Source organism: Oncorhynchus keta, chromosome 1, assembly GCF_023373465.1.
Source record: "Oncorhynchus keta strain PuntledgeMale-10-30-2019 chromosome 1, Oket_V2, whole genome shotgun sequence".
NCBI lineage: Eukaryota > Metazoa > Chordata > Actinopteri > Salmoniformes > Salmonidae > Oncorhynchus > Oncorhynchus keta.
The window spans coordinates 100277952-100293342 of NC_068421.1; the positions used below are offsets into that span (position 1 = coordinate 100277952).

General features: G+C 44.1%; 1 protein-coding gene across 3 annotated transcripts in view; it reads right to left on the reverse strand.

The window, feature by feature from the left end:
* Nucleotides 1-8715, reverse strand: part of shroom2a (shroom family member 2a) — a 108088-nt gene extending 99373 nt beyond the window's left edge. The window contains exons 1-2 of one of the 3 annotated variants that reach the window (XM_052468996.1): nucleotides 8589-8715; nucleotides 7357-7578 (exon numbers count right to left, since the gene is read on the reverse strand). In XM_052468996.1, the coding sequence (XP_052324956.1) occupies nucleotides 7357-7557 (201 nt within the window). In that variant the 5' untranslated portion in view covers nucleotides 7558-7578; nucleotides 8589-8715. Of the gene's footprint in view, nucleotides 1-7356; nucleotides 7579-8419 lie in introns of all 3 variants that reach the window. The other 2 variants (XM_052468994.1, XM_052468997.1) reach the window with 2 other exon arrangements.
* Nucleotides 8716-15391: the final 6676 nt, after the last annotated feature.

Sequence of the window (15391 nt, forward strand, 5' to 3'; positions counted from 1 at the left end):
ACCTACACCATCACAATAAATCCATGTAATATAGTCTACCTACACCATCACAATAAATCCATGTAATATAGTCTACCTACACCATCACAATAAATCCATGTATTAGTCTACACCATCACAATAAATCCATGTAATATAATCTACCTACACCATCACAATAAATCCATGTAATATAATCTACCAACACCATCACAATAAATCCATGTAATATAATCTACCTACACCATCACAATAAATCCATGTAATATAGTCTACACCTTCACAATAAATCCATGTAATATAGTCTACACCGTCACAATAAATCCATGTAATATAGTCTACACCGTCACAATAAATCCATGTAATATAGTCTACACCGTCACAATAAATCCATGTAATATAGTCTACGCCGTCACAAAAAATCCATGTAATATAGTCTACACCATCACAATAAATCCATTATCGATTTTAGACAGGCCTAAAGAAACATAATATGAAGAAAATGTAGTTTATTTCAGAAGAACAGAATAGCTATGAGTTGTCCTCATGTTAGGTCCTGATCTGGTTATGCCATATGGCTGTGGGCGACACTAGTTCATTTAGCAGACATAATTTGCTTAGAATTCAGTGGCATTATTTTATAGTATAAAGAATATAGTTGATCAAAGCTGAATAAAATAGAAATTATATTTTCTCCAAAAGATTTGAGGGAGTGCGCACATCACGGCCGGTTGTGATACAGCCTGGAATCAAACTACGGTGTCTGTTGTGACGCCTCAAGCACTGAGATGCCTTAGACTGCTGCGCCACTCGGGAGCCCCAGCCCCGAGTTACAGTACAACAGCCCCGAGTTACAGTACAACAGCCCCGAGTTACAGTACAACAGCCCCGAGTTACAGTACAACAGCCCCGAGTTACAGTACAACAGCCCCGAGTTACAGTACAACAGCCCCGAGTTACAGTACAACAGCCCCGAGTTACAGTACCCGTTACAGTACAACAGCCCCGAGTTACAGTAAACAGCCCCGAGTTACAGTACAACAGCCCGAGTTACAGTACAACAGAGTTACAGTACAACAGCCCCGAGTTACAGTACAACAGCCCCGAGTTACAGTACAACAGCCCCGAGTTACAGTACCCGTTACAGTACAACAGCCCCGAGTTACAGTACAACAGCCCCGAGTTACAGTACAACAGCCCCGAGTTACAGTACAACAGCCCCGAGTTACAGTACAACAGCCCCGAGTTACAGTACAACAGCCCCGAGTTACAGTACAACAGCCCGAGTTACAGTAGTTACAGTACCAGCCCTGAGTTACAGTACAACAGCCCCGAGTTACAGTACAACAGCCCCGAGTTACAGTACAACAGCCCCGAGTTACAGTACAACAGCCCCGAGTTACAGTACAACAGCCCCGAGTTACAGTACCCGTTACAGTAAAACAGCCCTGAGTTACAGTACAACAGCCCTGAGTTACAGTACAACAGCCCTGAGTTACAGTACCGTTACAGTAAAACAGCCCTGAGTTACAGTAAAACAGCCCCGAGTTACAGTAAAACAGCCCCGAGTTACAGTAAAACAGCCCCGAGTTACAGTACCCGTTACAGTACAACAGCCGAGTTACAGTAAAACAGCCCTGAGTTACAGTAAAACAGCCCCGAGTTACAGTACCGTTACAGTAAAACAGCCGAGTTACAGTACCCGTTACAGTAAAACAGCCCCGAGTTACAGTACCCATTACAGTAAAACAGCCCTGAGTTACAGTACAACAGCCCGAGTTACAGTACCCGTTACAGTAAAACAGCCCCGAGTTACAGCCCTGAGTTACAGTAAAACAGCCCCGAGTTACAGCCCTGAGTTACAGTACAACAGCCCCGAGTTACAGTACAACAGCCCTGAGTTACAGTACAACAGCCCTGAGTTACAGTACCGTTACAGTACAACAGCCCTGAGTTACAGTACCCGTTACAGTAAAACAGCCCTGAGTTACAGTACCCGTTACAGTAAAACAGCCCTGAGTTACAGTACAACAGCCCTGAGTTACAGTACCCGTTACAGTAAAACAGCCCTGAGTTACAGTACAACAGCCCTGAGTTACAGTACCCATTACAGTAAAACAGCCCTGAGTTACAGTACAACAGCCCCGAGTTACAGTACAACAGCCCTGAGTTACAGTACCCGTTACAGTAAAACAGCCCTGAGTTACAGTACCCGTTACAGTAAAACAGCCCTGAGTTACAGTAAAACAGCCCTGAGTTACAGTACCGTTACAGTACAACAGCCCTGAGTTACAGTAAAACAGCCCTGAGTTACAGTACAACAGCCCTGAGTTACAGTACAACAGCCTTGAGTTACAGTACAACAGCCCTGAGTTACAGTACAACAGCCCTGAGTTACAGTACAACAGCCCTGAGTTACAGTACCCATTACAGTAAAACAGCCCCGAGTTACAGCCCTGAGTTACAGTACAACAGCCCCGAGTTACAGTACAACAGCCCCGAGTTACAGTACCCATTACAGTAAAACAGCCCTGAGTTACAGTACCGTTACAGTACAACAGCCCTGAGTTACAGTACAACAGCCCTGAGTTACAGTACAACAGCCCTGAGTTACAGTACAACAGCCCTGAGTTACAGTAAAACAGCCCTGAGTTACAGTACCCATTACAGTAAAACAGCCCTGAGTTACAGTACCCATTACAGTAAAACAGCCCTGAGTTACAGCCCTGAGTTACAGTACCCGTTACAGTACAACAGCCCTGAGTTACAGTACAACCGCCCTGAGTTACAGTACCCGTTAAAGTACAACAGCCCTGAGTTACAGCCCTGAGTTACAGTACCCGTTACAGTACAACAGCCCTGAGTTACAGTACAACAGCCCTGAGTTACAGTACAACAGCCCTGAGTTACAGTACAACAGCCCTGAGTTACAGTACAACAGCCCTGAGTTACAGTACCGTTACAGTAAAACAGCCCTGAGTTACAGTACCCGTTACAGTAAAACAGCCCTGAGTTACAGTACAACAGCCCTGAGTTACAGTACCGTTACAGTAAAACAGCCCTGAGTTACAGTACCGTTACAGTAAAACAGCCCTGAGTTACAGTACAACAGCCCTGAGTTATAGTACAACAGCCCTGAGTTACAGTACCCGTTACAGTAAAACAGCCCTGAGTTACAGTACCCGTTACAGTAAAACAGCCCTGAGTTACAGTACAACAGCCCTGAGTTACAGTACCCATTACAGTAAAACAGCCCTGAATTACAGTACCGTTACAGTAAAACAGCCCTGAGTTACAGTACAACAGCCCTGAGTTACAGTAAAACAGCCCTGAGTACAGTACAACAGCCCTGAGTTACAGTACCGTTACAGTAAAACAGCCCTGAGTTACAGTACAACAGCCCTGAGTTACAGTACCGTTACAGTAAAACAGCCCTGAGTACAGTACCGTTACAGTAAAACAGCCCTGAGTTACAGTAAAACAGCCCTGAGTTACAGTACAACAGCCCTGAGTTACAGTACAACAGCCCTGAGTTACAGTACCGTTACAGTAAAACAGCCCTGAGTACAGTACAACAGCCCTGAGTTACAGTACAACAGCCCTGAGTTACAGTACCGTTACAGTAAAACAGCCGAGTACAGTACAACAGCCCCGAGTTACAGTACCGTTACAGTAAAACAGCCCTGAGTACAGTACCGTTACAGTAAAACAGCCCTGAGTTACAGTACAACAGCCCCGAGTTACAGTACCCGTTACAGTAAAACAGCCCTGAGTTACAGTAAAACAGCCCTGAGTTACAGTACAACAGCCCTGAGTACAGTACCCGTTACAGTAAAACAGCCCTGAGTTACAGTACAACAGCCCTGAGTTACAGTACAACAGCCCTGAGTTACAGTACCCGTTACAGTAAAACAGCCCTGAGTTACAGTACAACAGCCCTGAGTTACAGTACAACAGCCCTGAGTTACAGTACAGTTACAGTAAAACAGCCCTGAGTACAGTACCGTTACAGTAAAACAGCCCTGAGTTACAGTAAAACAGCCCTGAGTTACAGTACAACAGCCCTGAGTTACAGTAACGTTACAGTAAAACAGCCCTGAGTTACAGTACCCGTTACAGTACAACAGCCCTGAGTTACAGTACCGTTACAGTAAAACAGCCCTGAGTTACAGTACAACAGCCCTGAGTTACAGTACAACAGCCCTGAGTTACAGTACCGTTACAGTAAAACAGCCCTGAGTTACAGTAAAACAGCCCTGAGTTACAGTACAACAGCCCTGAGTTACAGTACAACAGCCCTGAGTTACAGTACAACAGCCCTGAGTTACAGTACAACAGCCCTGAGTTACAGTACAACAGCCCTGAGTTACAGTACCGTTACAGTAAAACAGCCCTGAGTACAGTACAACAGCCCTGAGTTACAGTACAACAGCCCTGAGTTACAGTACAACAGCCCTGAGTTACAGTACAACAGCCCTGAGTTACAGTAAAACAGCCCTGAGTTACAGTACAACAGCCCTGAGTTACAGTACAACAGCCCTGAGTTACAGTACCGTTACAGTACAACAGCCCTGAGTTACAGTACAACAGCCCTGAGTTACAGTACAACAGCCCCGAGTTACAGTACCGTTACAGTACAACAGCCCTGAGTTACAGTACAACAGCCCTGAGTTACAGTACCGTTACAGTAAAACAGCCCTGAGTACAGTACAACAGCCCCGAGTTACAGTACCGTTACAGTAAAACAGCCCTGAGTACAGTACCGTTACAGTAAAACAGCCCTGAGTTACAGTACAACAGCCCTGAGTTACAGTACCGTTACAGTACAACAGCCCTGAGTTACAGTACAACAGCCCTGAGTACAGTACCGTTACAGTACAACAGCCCTGAGTACAGTACCGTTACAGTAAAACAGCCCTGAGTTACAGTACCGTTACAGTACAACAGCCCCTGAGTTACAGTACCGTTACAGTAAAACAGCCCTGAGTTACAGTACCCGTTACAGTAAAACAGCTCTGAGTACAGTACCGTTACAGTAAAACAGCCCTGAGTACAGTACCGTTACAGTACAACAGCCCCAAGTTACAGTACCCGTTACAGTACAACAGCCCCAAGTTACAGTAAAACAGCCCTGAGTTACAGTACCGTTACAGTAAAACAGCCCCGAGTTACAGTACCGTTACAGTAAAACAGCCCTGAGTTACAGTACCCGTTACAGTAAAACAGCCCTGAGTACAGTACCGTTACAGTAAAACAGCCCTGAGTTACAGTACCCGTTACAGTAAAACAGCCCTGAGTTACAGTAAAACAGCCCTGAGTTACAGTACCGTTACAGTAAAACAGCCCTGAGTTACAGTACCCGTTACAGTAAAACAGCCCTGAGTACAGTACCGTTACAGTAAAACAGCCCTGAGTACAGTACCGTTACAGTAAAACAGCCCTGAGTTACAGTACCGTTACAGTACAACAGCCCCAAGTTACAGTACCCGTTACAGTACAACAGCCCCAAGTTACAGTACCGTTACAGTAAAACAGCCCTGAGTTACAGTACCCGTTACAGTAAAACAGCCCTGAGTTACAGTAAAACAGCCCTGAGTTACAGTACCGTTACAGTAAAACAGCCCTGAGTACAGTACCGGGCCTCTCTGGGTTGGAACGTGGAATGTGTCACATCTGTGAGAGGGAGGGTGGTGGGGGTGATGATTCAGGAAGGGCGAGGGGCAGGTTCCAGTGAGGGGCAACTGAGGGTACGTCCCAAATAGTAAAAAAGTAGTGCACTATAAAGGGAATAAGGTACTCAGCCACAGGGGGAAGGGTTCCAGTAGACCCGGCCACAGGGGGAAAGGTTCCAGTTAGCGGAACCAGTAGAGGAACCTGTGTGAGAGGTCAAGCCTCCACTAGTGTCTTTCTGCTGTGTGAGAGGTCAACCCTCCACTAGTCTTTCTGATGTGTGAGAGGTCAAGCCTCCACTAGTCTTTCTGATGTGTGAGAGGTCAAGCCTCCACTAGTCTTTCTGCTGTGTGAGGTCAAACCTCCACTAGTCTTTCCGCTGTGAGAGGTCAAACCTCCACTAGTCTTTCCGCTGTGAGAGGTCAAGCCTCCACTAGTGTCTTTCTGATGTGTGAGAGGTCAAGCCTCCACTAGTCTTTCTGATGTGTGAGAGGTCAAGCCTCCACTAGTCTTTCTGATGTGTGAGAGGTCAAGCCTCCACTAGTCTTTCTGATGTGTGAGAGGTCAAGCCTCCACTAGTCTTTCTGATGTGTGAGAGGTCAAGCCTCCACTAGTCTTTCTGATGTGTGAGAGGTCAAGCCTCCACTAGTCTTTCTGCTGTGTGAGAGGTCAAGCCTCCACTAGTCTTTCCGCTGTGTGAGGTCAAACCTCCACTAGTCTTTCCGCTGTGAGAGGTCAAACCTCCACTAGTCTTTCCGCTGTGAGAGGTCAAACCTCCACTAGTCTTTCCGCTGTGAGAGGTCAAACCTCCACTAGTCTTTCTGCTGTGAGAGGTCAAACCTCCACTAGTCTTTCTGCTGTGAGAGGTCAAACCTCCACTAGTCTTTCTGCTGTGTGAGAGGTCAAACCTCCACTAGTCTTTCTGCTGTGTGAGAGGTCAAACCTCCACTAGTCTTTCCGCTGTGAGAGGTCAAACCTCCACTAGTCTTTCTGCTGTGAGAGGTCAAGCCTCCACTAGTCTTTCTGCTGTGAGAGGTCAAGCCTCCACTAGTCTTTCTGCTGTGTGAGAGGTCAAACCTCCACTAGTCTTTCTGCTGTGTGAGAGATCAAACCTCCACTAGTCTTTCTGCTGTGTGAGAGGTCAAGCCTCCACTAGTCTTTCTGCTGTGAGAGGTCAAACCTCCACTAGTATCTTTGCTCCAGGAGACCTGTACTTGGTCTGTCGCTGCTGAAGGTGCAATGCCGTACTCCAAAAACATATTTAACAGCCCTCTGTTTGACCCATTTCTGAGAACCTCCTGTCACCAAAGCCACATCTATAAACCGGAATGTCTTACCAGTCAGTACGGGCCATACAATGTGTGAAAATAAATGTTTAAATCCAACTTCTCCAGAGTTTACCGAATTCTAACCATATCTCCCTAAAGGTGCTCTGCCATCTGGGATCACGCAGTAAAGAGGCTCGTCTACACATGACCTACTGAAGATACTCCTTCAGACTGACAGGCAAATCCATCAACCCTGTTAAGACAAGCACACTTCCTTCTACAACAGGAAACATTTGTCAACGTTATCAGGAACATAAAACAGTAAAGAGTGTACCATATTAATGTCCTCTGATATTTCACAACTCAGACTTGGAAGAGGGCCTTTCTTGCATGGTATTATATATTGATTTATATTAGAGCAGACTGTCTCCTGAATTACCTTTGTGATGAGCAGTGGTTCTCGGTGCTCTCTGCCTCCTTTGAGTGTGAATCCCCATGGAGCACCCCCGGAGAGCAGGACATCTACCAGCCGCCACCCCTCCCGGCCCCTCTGATCCATGTCTTCCGGTCTCTCCATCAGCCAATGGTTGTGATCGCCATCAGAATACCGGGGCTCACTCCTACTATCCAAGGTGTCCATGGAGCTTAGAAAAACACCTCACTTGATAAAAGACAGGGGTCAGTTTTCAATAACAGAAAAAAATAAAGATTTTTCTTCATAACTGAAAAAAGCAAACATTTTGACTACATCACTATGCCTTCTCCTGATCACACTCCAGACTGTAACGCCCGATGTTCACCAGATACATCTGCGTTTTATTTGGCCATATGTCTAGCTCACATTTTTGTAGTTGATGCACCTGCGTCGCTTTGCAACTTGTATGGAGTATGTGTGTGTACTTCCGTTTGTACCACCGTTCTGTACAGCAAAGCAAGAGTGGAAAATATTTCACTCATGCGGCACGCAGAATGCACCGAAACCTAGTGCGGCATCCCCAGCGTAGCGTTTCGGACTGATCCATCGACAACGAAGGACTTCCGCCGGAACGCAAACAGTTTGATGAATCTGGTGGACATGAGGCGTAATGCTCTTAGTTGAGACTTAAAACATGTTGTCAGCATACAGGGTTGAACTAACGTTAGCTAAATAACTCATCCAAATAGAGTAGGACCCCTGCTTTGTGAGTCACTCTAATAAGTTATCACAGGAACAGGCAAAGTTGTATCTAATCAGCTAAGATCATATTGTTCACAAACAACAAACTCGCGAAGTCTCACGCACGTCAAGCTAGTTAATGTTTGCTAGGCTAGCTCCAAACTAGCAGTCGATTAGATAGTTTTCCAAACACATGGAAATACCTGGGACTTTCTGGAAACCGGTATATAAATTCAATAAAGCATTACACTCGACTTAAATAAATTAAACATTCAGGCATGAACTGTTTGCTAGAGTAATTAATCGAAGAGGTTTAAACTCGATAGTGTTAAATGTAGTTAGCTACCTGGGAATTCAATGTGTTGAAAATGACCCGATCTTGCCTGGTTTGCTTTTTGTCGACGAGCACAGCTTTCAAAGTTATGCATTCTTCATAATATTCGTCACTTGTCTTCTGCCAATTAATGGACATACGTGTAATTCTCTAGTTAACAAATCGTTTTCAAGCGACCCACCTTTTCCAAGAGACTAGCTAGCATGCTAGTTTATTAACCTGTGGATGCAATGGATTTACTCAGCAACCTGGGATTTGGACAGCTGCAGCCTGCTGTCATAGAATAGACATAACATCGTAAACGTAAAGCCAAGGCACTTCAATGAGTATGATATGTTGAAGGCATACTTCGGGATTTTGGCAATGAGGCCTTTATCTACGTCCCCAGAGAAAGATGAATTTATGGATACCATTTTAAGTCTCTGTCCAGTATGAAGGAAGTTAGAGATAGTATTGGCTCGCAAAACCAACTAGCATTAGCGCAATAGCTGGAAGTCTATGGATATCTGCTTGCATATATAATATAAATATAAATTAAATTGTAATTCGCAACATATCATACGAAATGTCTGATGGACAACCACAAATTAATACATACAATACGAAACGTAGCATAAAGTAAATCATTTGGTAAAATTTACTTTTACTAAGTGACGTCTACCGGTGACTCTAGGTTGATCTTGCAAATTGCCAACGAGCCTCTGACATATACTACAACAGCACCACCTGGTGTTGTAGACATGTAACTTTACCTCGAAAAGGATAGTAGTTTACGCACATAGAGTTTACGCGCTATCGAGTAGATAATATAGACTTTAGTCTATAGAGCTTGCCAGCTTGAAGTGGGCAGGGCAAACCCGTTTTGCTGATTTCTGGTATATCATCAAAATCAATCACATCACGTTTTTGGACTCATTTAGACTTTACAGTGAAATGCTACTAGCCCTTTCCCAACATTGGAGACTTAAAAAGTAAGGAAATAGAAACACAATAGATCATAATGAGGGTATAATCAAGGAGTAGCGGTACCGAGTCAATGTGCTGGGGTACCACGTCGTAATATGTCCATGTAGGTAGGGGTAATAGTCACAAGGACAGATAATCAACATAGCAGCAGCGTATGTGTGTGTGTGTGTGTGTGTGTGTTGGAGTTTCAGTGTAAGTATATGTGAGTGTGTAGGTAGAGTCTAGTGAGTGTGCATAGACCAGTGGCGACCCATCATTCAGGGCGACACGTCATTTGAGCCCCACCTGTTTAGCATGTTATTTTGGCATTAATATGTGCATCAAAGCAAGGACTGGGAGACTGAAAAACAGCTTCTATCCCAAGACCATCAGAGTGTTAAACAGCCTAATATTGAGTGGCTGCTGCCAACATACTGACTCATCTCTAGCCACTTTAATAATGAAAGATAAATGAATGTATCACTAGCCACTTTAAACAATGCCACTTTATATAATGTTTACATACCCTACATTTCTCATCTCATATGTATATACTGTACTCTATACTATCTACTGCATCTTGCCTATGCTGTTCTGTACCATCACTCATTCATTTATCATTATGTACATATTCTTATTCATTCCTTTACACTTGTGTGTATAAGGTAGTTGTTGTGAAATTGTTGGGTTAGATTACTCGTTGGTTATTACTGCATGGTCGGAACTAGAAGCACAAGCATTTTGCTACACTCGCATTAACATCTGCTAACCATGGTCCTTCTGTAGCTCAGTTGGTAGAGCATGGCGCTTGTAACGCCAGGGTAGTGGGTTCGATTCCCGGGACCACCCATACGTAGAATGTATGCACACATGACTGTAAGTCGCTTTGGATAAAAGCGTCTGCTAAATGGCATATATACTTATATATATGTGTATGTGACAAATTACATTTCATTTGTGTCACATATCAGTTTTCAAACAATGTAATAAAAAAATATATACAAACATGGTCTCTTTGCTTTCTTGAGTAAGGCAGCTCCAAAATGCAGGCGTTTCAGTCTAGCTCAGTGCTTTCTGTGGTTTTTTATTTATTTCACCTTTATTTAACCAGGTAGGCTAGTTGAGAACAAGTTCTCATTTGCAACTGCGACCTGGCCAAGATAAAGCATAGCAGTGTGAACAGACAACACAGAGTTACACATGGAGTAAACAATTAGCAAGTCAATAACACAGTAGAAAAAAATGGGCAGTCTATATACAATGTGTGCAAAAGGCATGAGGAGGTAGGCGAATAATACAATTTTGCAGATTAACACTGGAGTGATAAATGATCAGATGGGCATGTACAGGTAGAGATATTGGTGTGCAAAAGAGCAGAAAAGTAAATAAATAAAAACAGTATAAAAACAGTATGGGAATGAGGTAGGTGAAAAAGGGTGAGCTATTTACCTATAGACTATGTACAGCTGCAGCGATCGGTTAGCTGCTCGGATAGCTGATGTTTGAAGTTGGAGAGGGAGATAAAAGTCTCCAACTTCAGCGATTTTGCAATTCGTTCCAGTCACAGGCAGCAGAGTACTGGAACGAAAGGCGGCCAAATGAGGTGTTGGCTTTAGGGATGATCAGTGAGATACACCTGCTGGAGCGCGTGCTACGGATGGGTGTTGCCATTGTGACCAGTGAACTGAGATAAGGCGGAGCTTTACCTAGCATGGACTTGTAGATGACCTGGAGCCAGTGGGTCTGGCGACGAATATGTAGTGAGGGCCAGCCGACTAGAGCATACAAGTCGCAGTGGTGGGTGGTGGGTGGTATAAGGTGCTTTAGTGACTTTAGTGGTGTGGGGCAGCCAGAGGAAAATACAGAGCGTAGGGGTTGGTAATGTTCCTCGTTGCGCCGTGATTGGCTCAGTGTTCTGCCACTCATGAGATTTAGAAGTGCCCATCCAAGAAGGCCCAAGGTCATTGGCCACATATAAAATGTTATCACGTTATATCTACTGTAGCTTTGATTAGACTGATCATGTCAACATCATACACTCAATCAGTCATCATCATGAATCACATCTACAATCTACTGGCAAATCCTTTTCAATCCTTGTAGCTCAGTTGGTAGAGCATGGCGCTTGTAACGCCAGGGTAGTGGGTTCGATTCCCGGGACCACCCATACGTAGAATGTATGCACACATGACTGTAAGTCGCTTTGGATAAAAGCGTCTGCTAAATGGCATATATTATTATTATTATTAAGATAAATTATAGATAAAATGTATCGGTGCTCATTGGTCATTGGATATAAATATTACACAACAAGTTGGAAATCGCAAATTCAACAATTTGTGGTTTGGAAGGACTCAGTGGCTAACTGCAAGCGTTGCAAAGCAAATCACTAGCCTGCTATCAAATCACTAGCCTGCTATCAAATCACTAGCCTGCTATCAAATCACTAGCCTGCTATCAAATCACTGCTATCAAATCACTGCTATCAAATCACTATCAAATCACTAGCCTGCTATCAAATCACTAGCCTGCTATCAAATCACTGCTATCAAATCACTAGCCTGCTATCAAATCACTGCTATCAAATCACTATCAAATCACTAGCCTGCTATCAAATCACTAGCCTGCTATCAAATCACTAGCCTGCTATCAAATCACTAGCCTGCTATCAAATCACTCAAATCACTAGCCTGCTATCAAATCCAACTTTATTTGTCACATGTGCCGAATATGACAAGTGGTTGCCTTTACCGTGAAATGCTTAATTACAAGCCCTTAACCAACAGTGCAGTTCAGGAAGAGTTAAGAAAATATTTACCAAATAAACGTAGGTATAAAATAATAAAAAGTAACACAATAACATAACAATAACGAGGCTATATACAGGGGGTACCGGTACCGAGTGGGTGGGTGGGGGGGGGTAGTACAGGTTAGTCGAGGTAATTTGTGCATGTAGGTAGGGGTGAAGTGACTATACATAGATAATAAACAGTGAGTAGCAGCGGTATACAAAACAAATGTGTGTGTGTGTGGGGGGGGGTCTGTGTAAATAGTCCGGAGGCCATTTGATGAATTGTTCAGCAGTCTTATGGCTTGGGGGTAGAAGCTGTTCAGGAGCCTTTTGGTCCTAGACTTGGCTCTTCGGTACCGCGTGCCGTGCGTATCAGAGAAAACAGTCTATGACCAGGGTGACAGGAGTCTCTGACAATTTTTGGGGCTTTCCTCTGACACGCCTATTATAAAGGTACTGGATGGCAGGATGCTTGGCTCCAGTGATGTACTGGGCCATCTGTATCTTATGGTCAGATGCCGAGCAGCTGCCATATCAGGCAATGATGCAATCCTCTCAATGGTGCAGCTGTAGAATTTTTAAGGATCTGGGGACCCATGCCAAATCTTTTCAGTCTTCTGAAGGGAAAAGGTGTTGTGGTGCCCTCTTCACAACTGTCTTGTTGTGTTTGGACCATGATCACCATAGCATCTCCCACCTGTAGCACACGCTCCAGCAGGTATATCTCTGTAGTCACCCCCAAAACCAATTATTTCTTTGGTCGCCTCTCCTTCCAGTTCTCTGCTACCAATGACTGGAACGAACTACAAAAATCTCTGAAACTGGAAACACTTATCTCCCTCACTAGCTTTAAGCACCAACTGTCAGAGCAGCTCACATATTACTGCACCTGTACATAGCCCACCTATAATTTAGCCCAATCAACTACCTCTTTCCCTACTGTATTTAATTTATTTATTTATTTTGCTCCTTTGCACCCCATTATTTTAATTTCTACTTTGCACATTCTTCCATTGCAAATCTACCATTCCAGTGTTTTACTTGCTATATTGTATTTACTTTGCCACCATGGCCTTTTTTAGCCTTTACCTCCCTTATCTCACCTCATTTTCTCACATCGTATATAGACTTGTTTATACTGTATTATTGACTATGTTTGTTTTAATCCATGTGTTACTCTGTGTCGTTGTATGTGTCGAACTTGTCACGCCTTGGTCTTAGTATTTTGTGTTTTCTTTCTTTATTTGGTCAGGCCAGGGTGTGACATGGGTTATTGTGGTGTGTGTTTTGTCTTGGGGTTTTGTGGGGTGACTAATTAGTCTATGGCTGCGTGAGGCGGTTCTCAATCAGAGTCAGGTGATTTATCGTTGTCTCTGATTGGGAACCATATTTAGGCAGCCATATTCTGTGAGTGTTTTCGTGGGTGATTGTTCCTGTCTCTGTGTAGTTGTTCACCAGACAGGCTGTATAGGTTTTCACGTTCCGTTTGTTGTTTTGTATATATATAGTTATTTCATGTATCGTCTATTCTTTATTAAAGAACATGAGTAACCACCACGCTGCATTTTGGTCCGCTTCTCCTTCAACAGACGAACGCCGTTACAGAACTGCTTTGCTTTATCTTGGCCAGGACGCAATTGTAAATGAGAACTTGTTCTCAACTTGCCTACCTGGTCAAATAAAGGTGTTCTCAACTAGCCTACCTGGTTAAATAAAGGTGAAATAAAATTAAATAAAAATGATTGTTTGCTAGTGATGTGGACACCAAGGAACTTGAAACTCTCGACCCAGTCCACTGCAGCACCGTCGAAGTTAATGGGGACCTGTTCGGCCCACCTTTTCCTGTAGTCCACGATCAGCTCCTTTGTCTTGCTCACACTGAGGGAGAGGTTATTGTCCTGGCACCCCACGGCCAGGTCTCTGACCTCCTCCCTATAGGCTGTCTCATCGTTGTCGGTGATCAGGTCTACCACTATTCGGTGGAGTGGGTGTGTTGTCCAAGTCTGGGTTTAAGGGTCTCCTTTCCAAGCTTAAAAGGATGAATATTCACATGCCATGGGCCAGAAAAGGTTGAATACATTGGCCATGCTGTCAATCCAGCATGACTTCTGCCACATTCAAAACAACTGGAAAATCTCAGACTTCAGTGAGTTCTAGACAACTGGGAACTCTGAAAATAACTAGCTCCGACTGGGAAAATACGTTTTGAAAAGCCATCCAACTTGGCATTCCAAGTCGGGAACACAGGCCTCTTTCTAGAGCTCCGACCTGAAGATCACTGACGCCATCATTCAACCTTGTTTTTTTTCCAGAGTTCCCAGTTGTCTTGAAAGCACCATAAATCCAGAGAATGCCAGACTTTGATGACAAAGTTTTATGACAAAATTTGCCCACAAGAAGGATCACCGCGCCACCTTCCTGTTCAAGTGAGCACAGCACAATAAGGTGAGTCCAAAAATGTCTTGTATGCTGCTACATAAATTACGTAATATGCCAGGGAGATATGTATACTGTAGCTAAGAAAGTAACTCTAAGTGTATGTTGTGTAATAAGCTGTTAGTAGCCCTTGTGCCTCACAGTAATAATTTGCTCGCTATCCCCCTCATAACTTAGCCTACTGTTCTGACTTGGTGGTGCACATGTAGCCTATAGCCTGTTTTAAAGAAATGTAATCATTGAATATTGTAAGAGCTTTCATTGTCTGCTTACATGCCCCCTTTATTTATCCTACGGTTCTGACTTGGTGTACAGGGAGAACACTGTAAGAACAGCCCATGTTCTGAATTCTGTCACTGTACATTTCAAAAGTGCTGAACAAATGATCATATTGACTACGTCCGTCCTAGCTTGCTTATTAATGTCTTAAACGAAATTACAGATTTTTTTATTTTTACCCCCTTTTTCTCCCCAATTTCGTGATTACGATCTTGTTTCATCACTGCAACGGGCTCTTGAGAGGCAAAGGTCGAGTCATGCGTCCTCCGAAACATGACCTGCCAAACCGCGCTTCTTAACACCCACTCACTTAACCCGGAAGCCAGATGCACCAATGTGTCAGAGGAAACACTATTCAACTGACGACCGAAGTCAGCCTGCAGGCGCTAGGACCGCCACAAGGAGTCGTTAGAGCGCGATGAGTCAAGTTAAGGCCCTCCGGCCAAACCCTCCCTTAACCCGGATGACATTTGGCCAATTGTGCGCTGCCCTATGGGACTCCCGATCGTGGCCGGTAATGCTGTGCCTTAGAC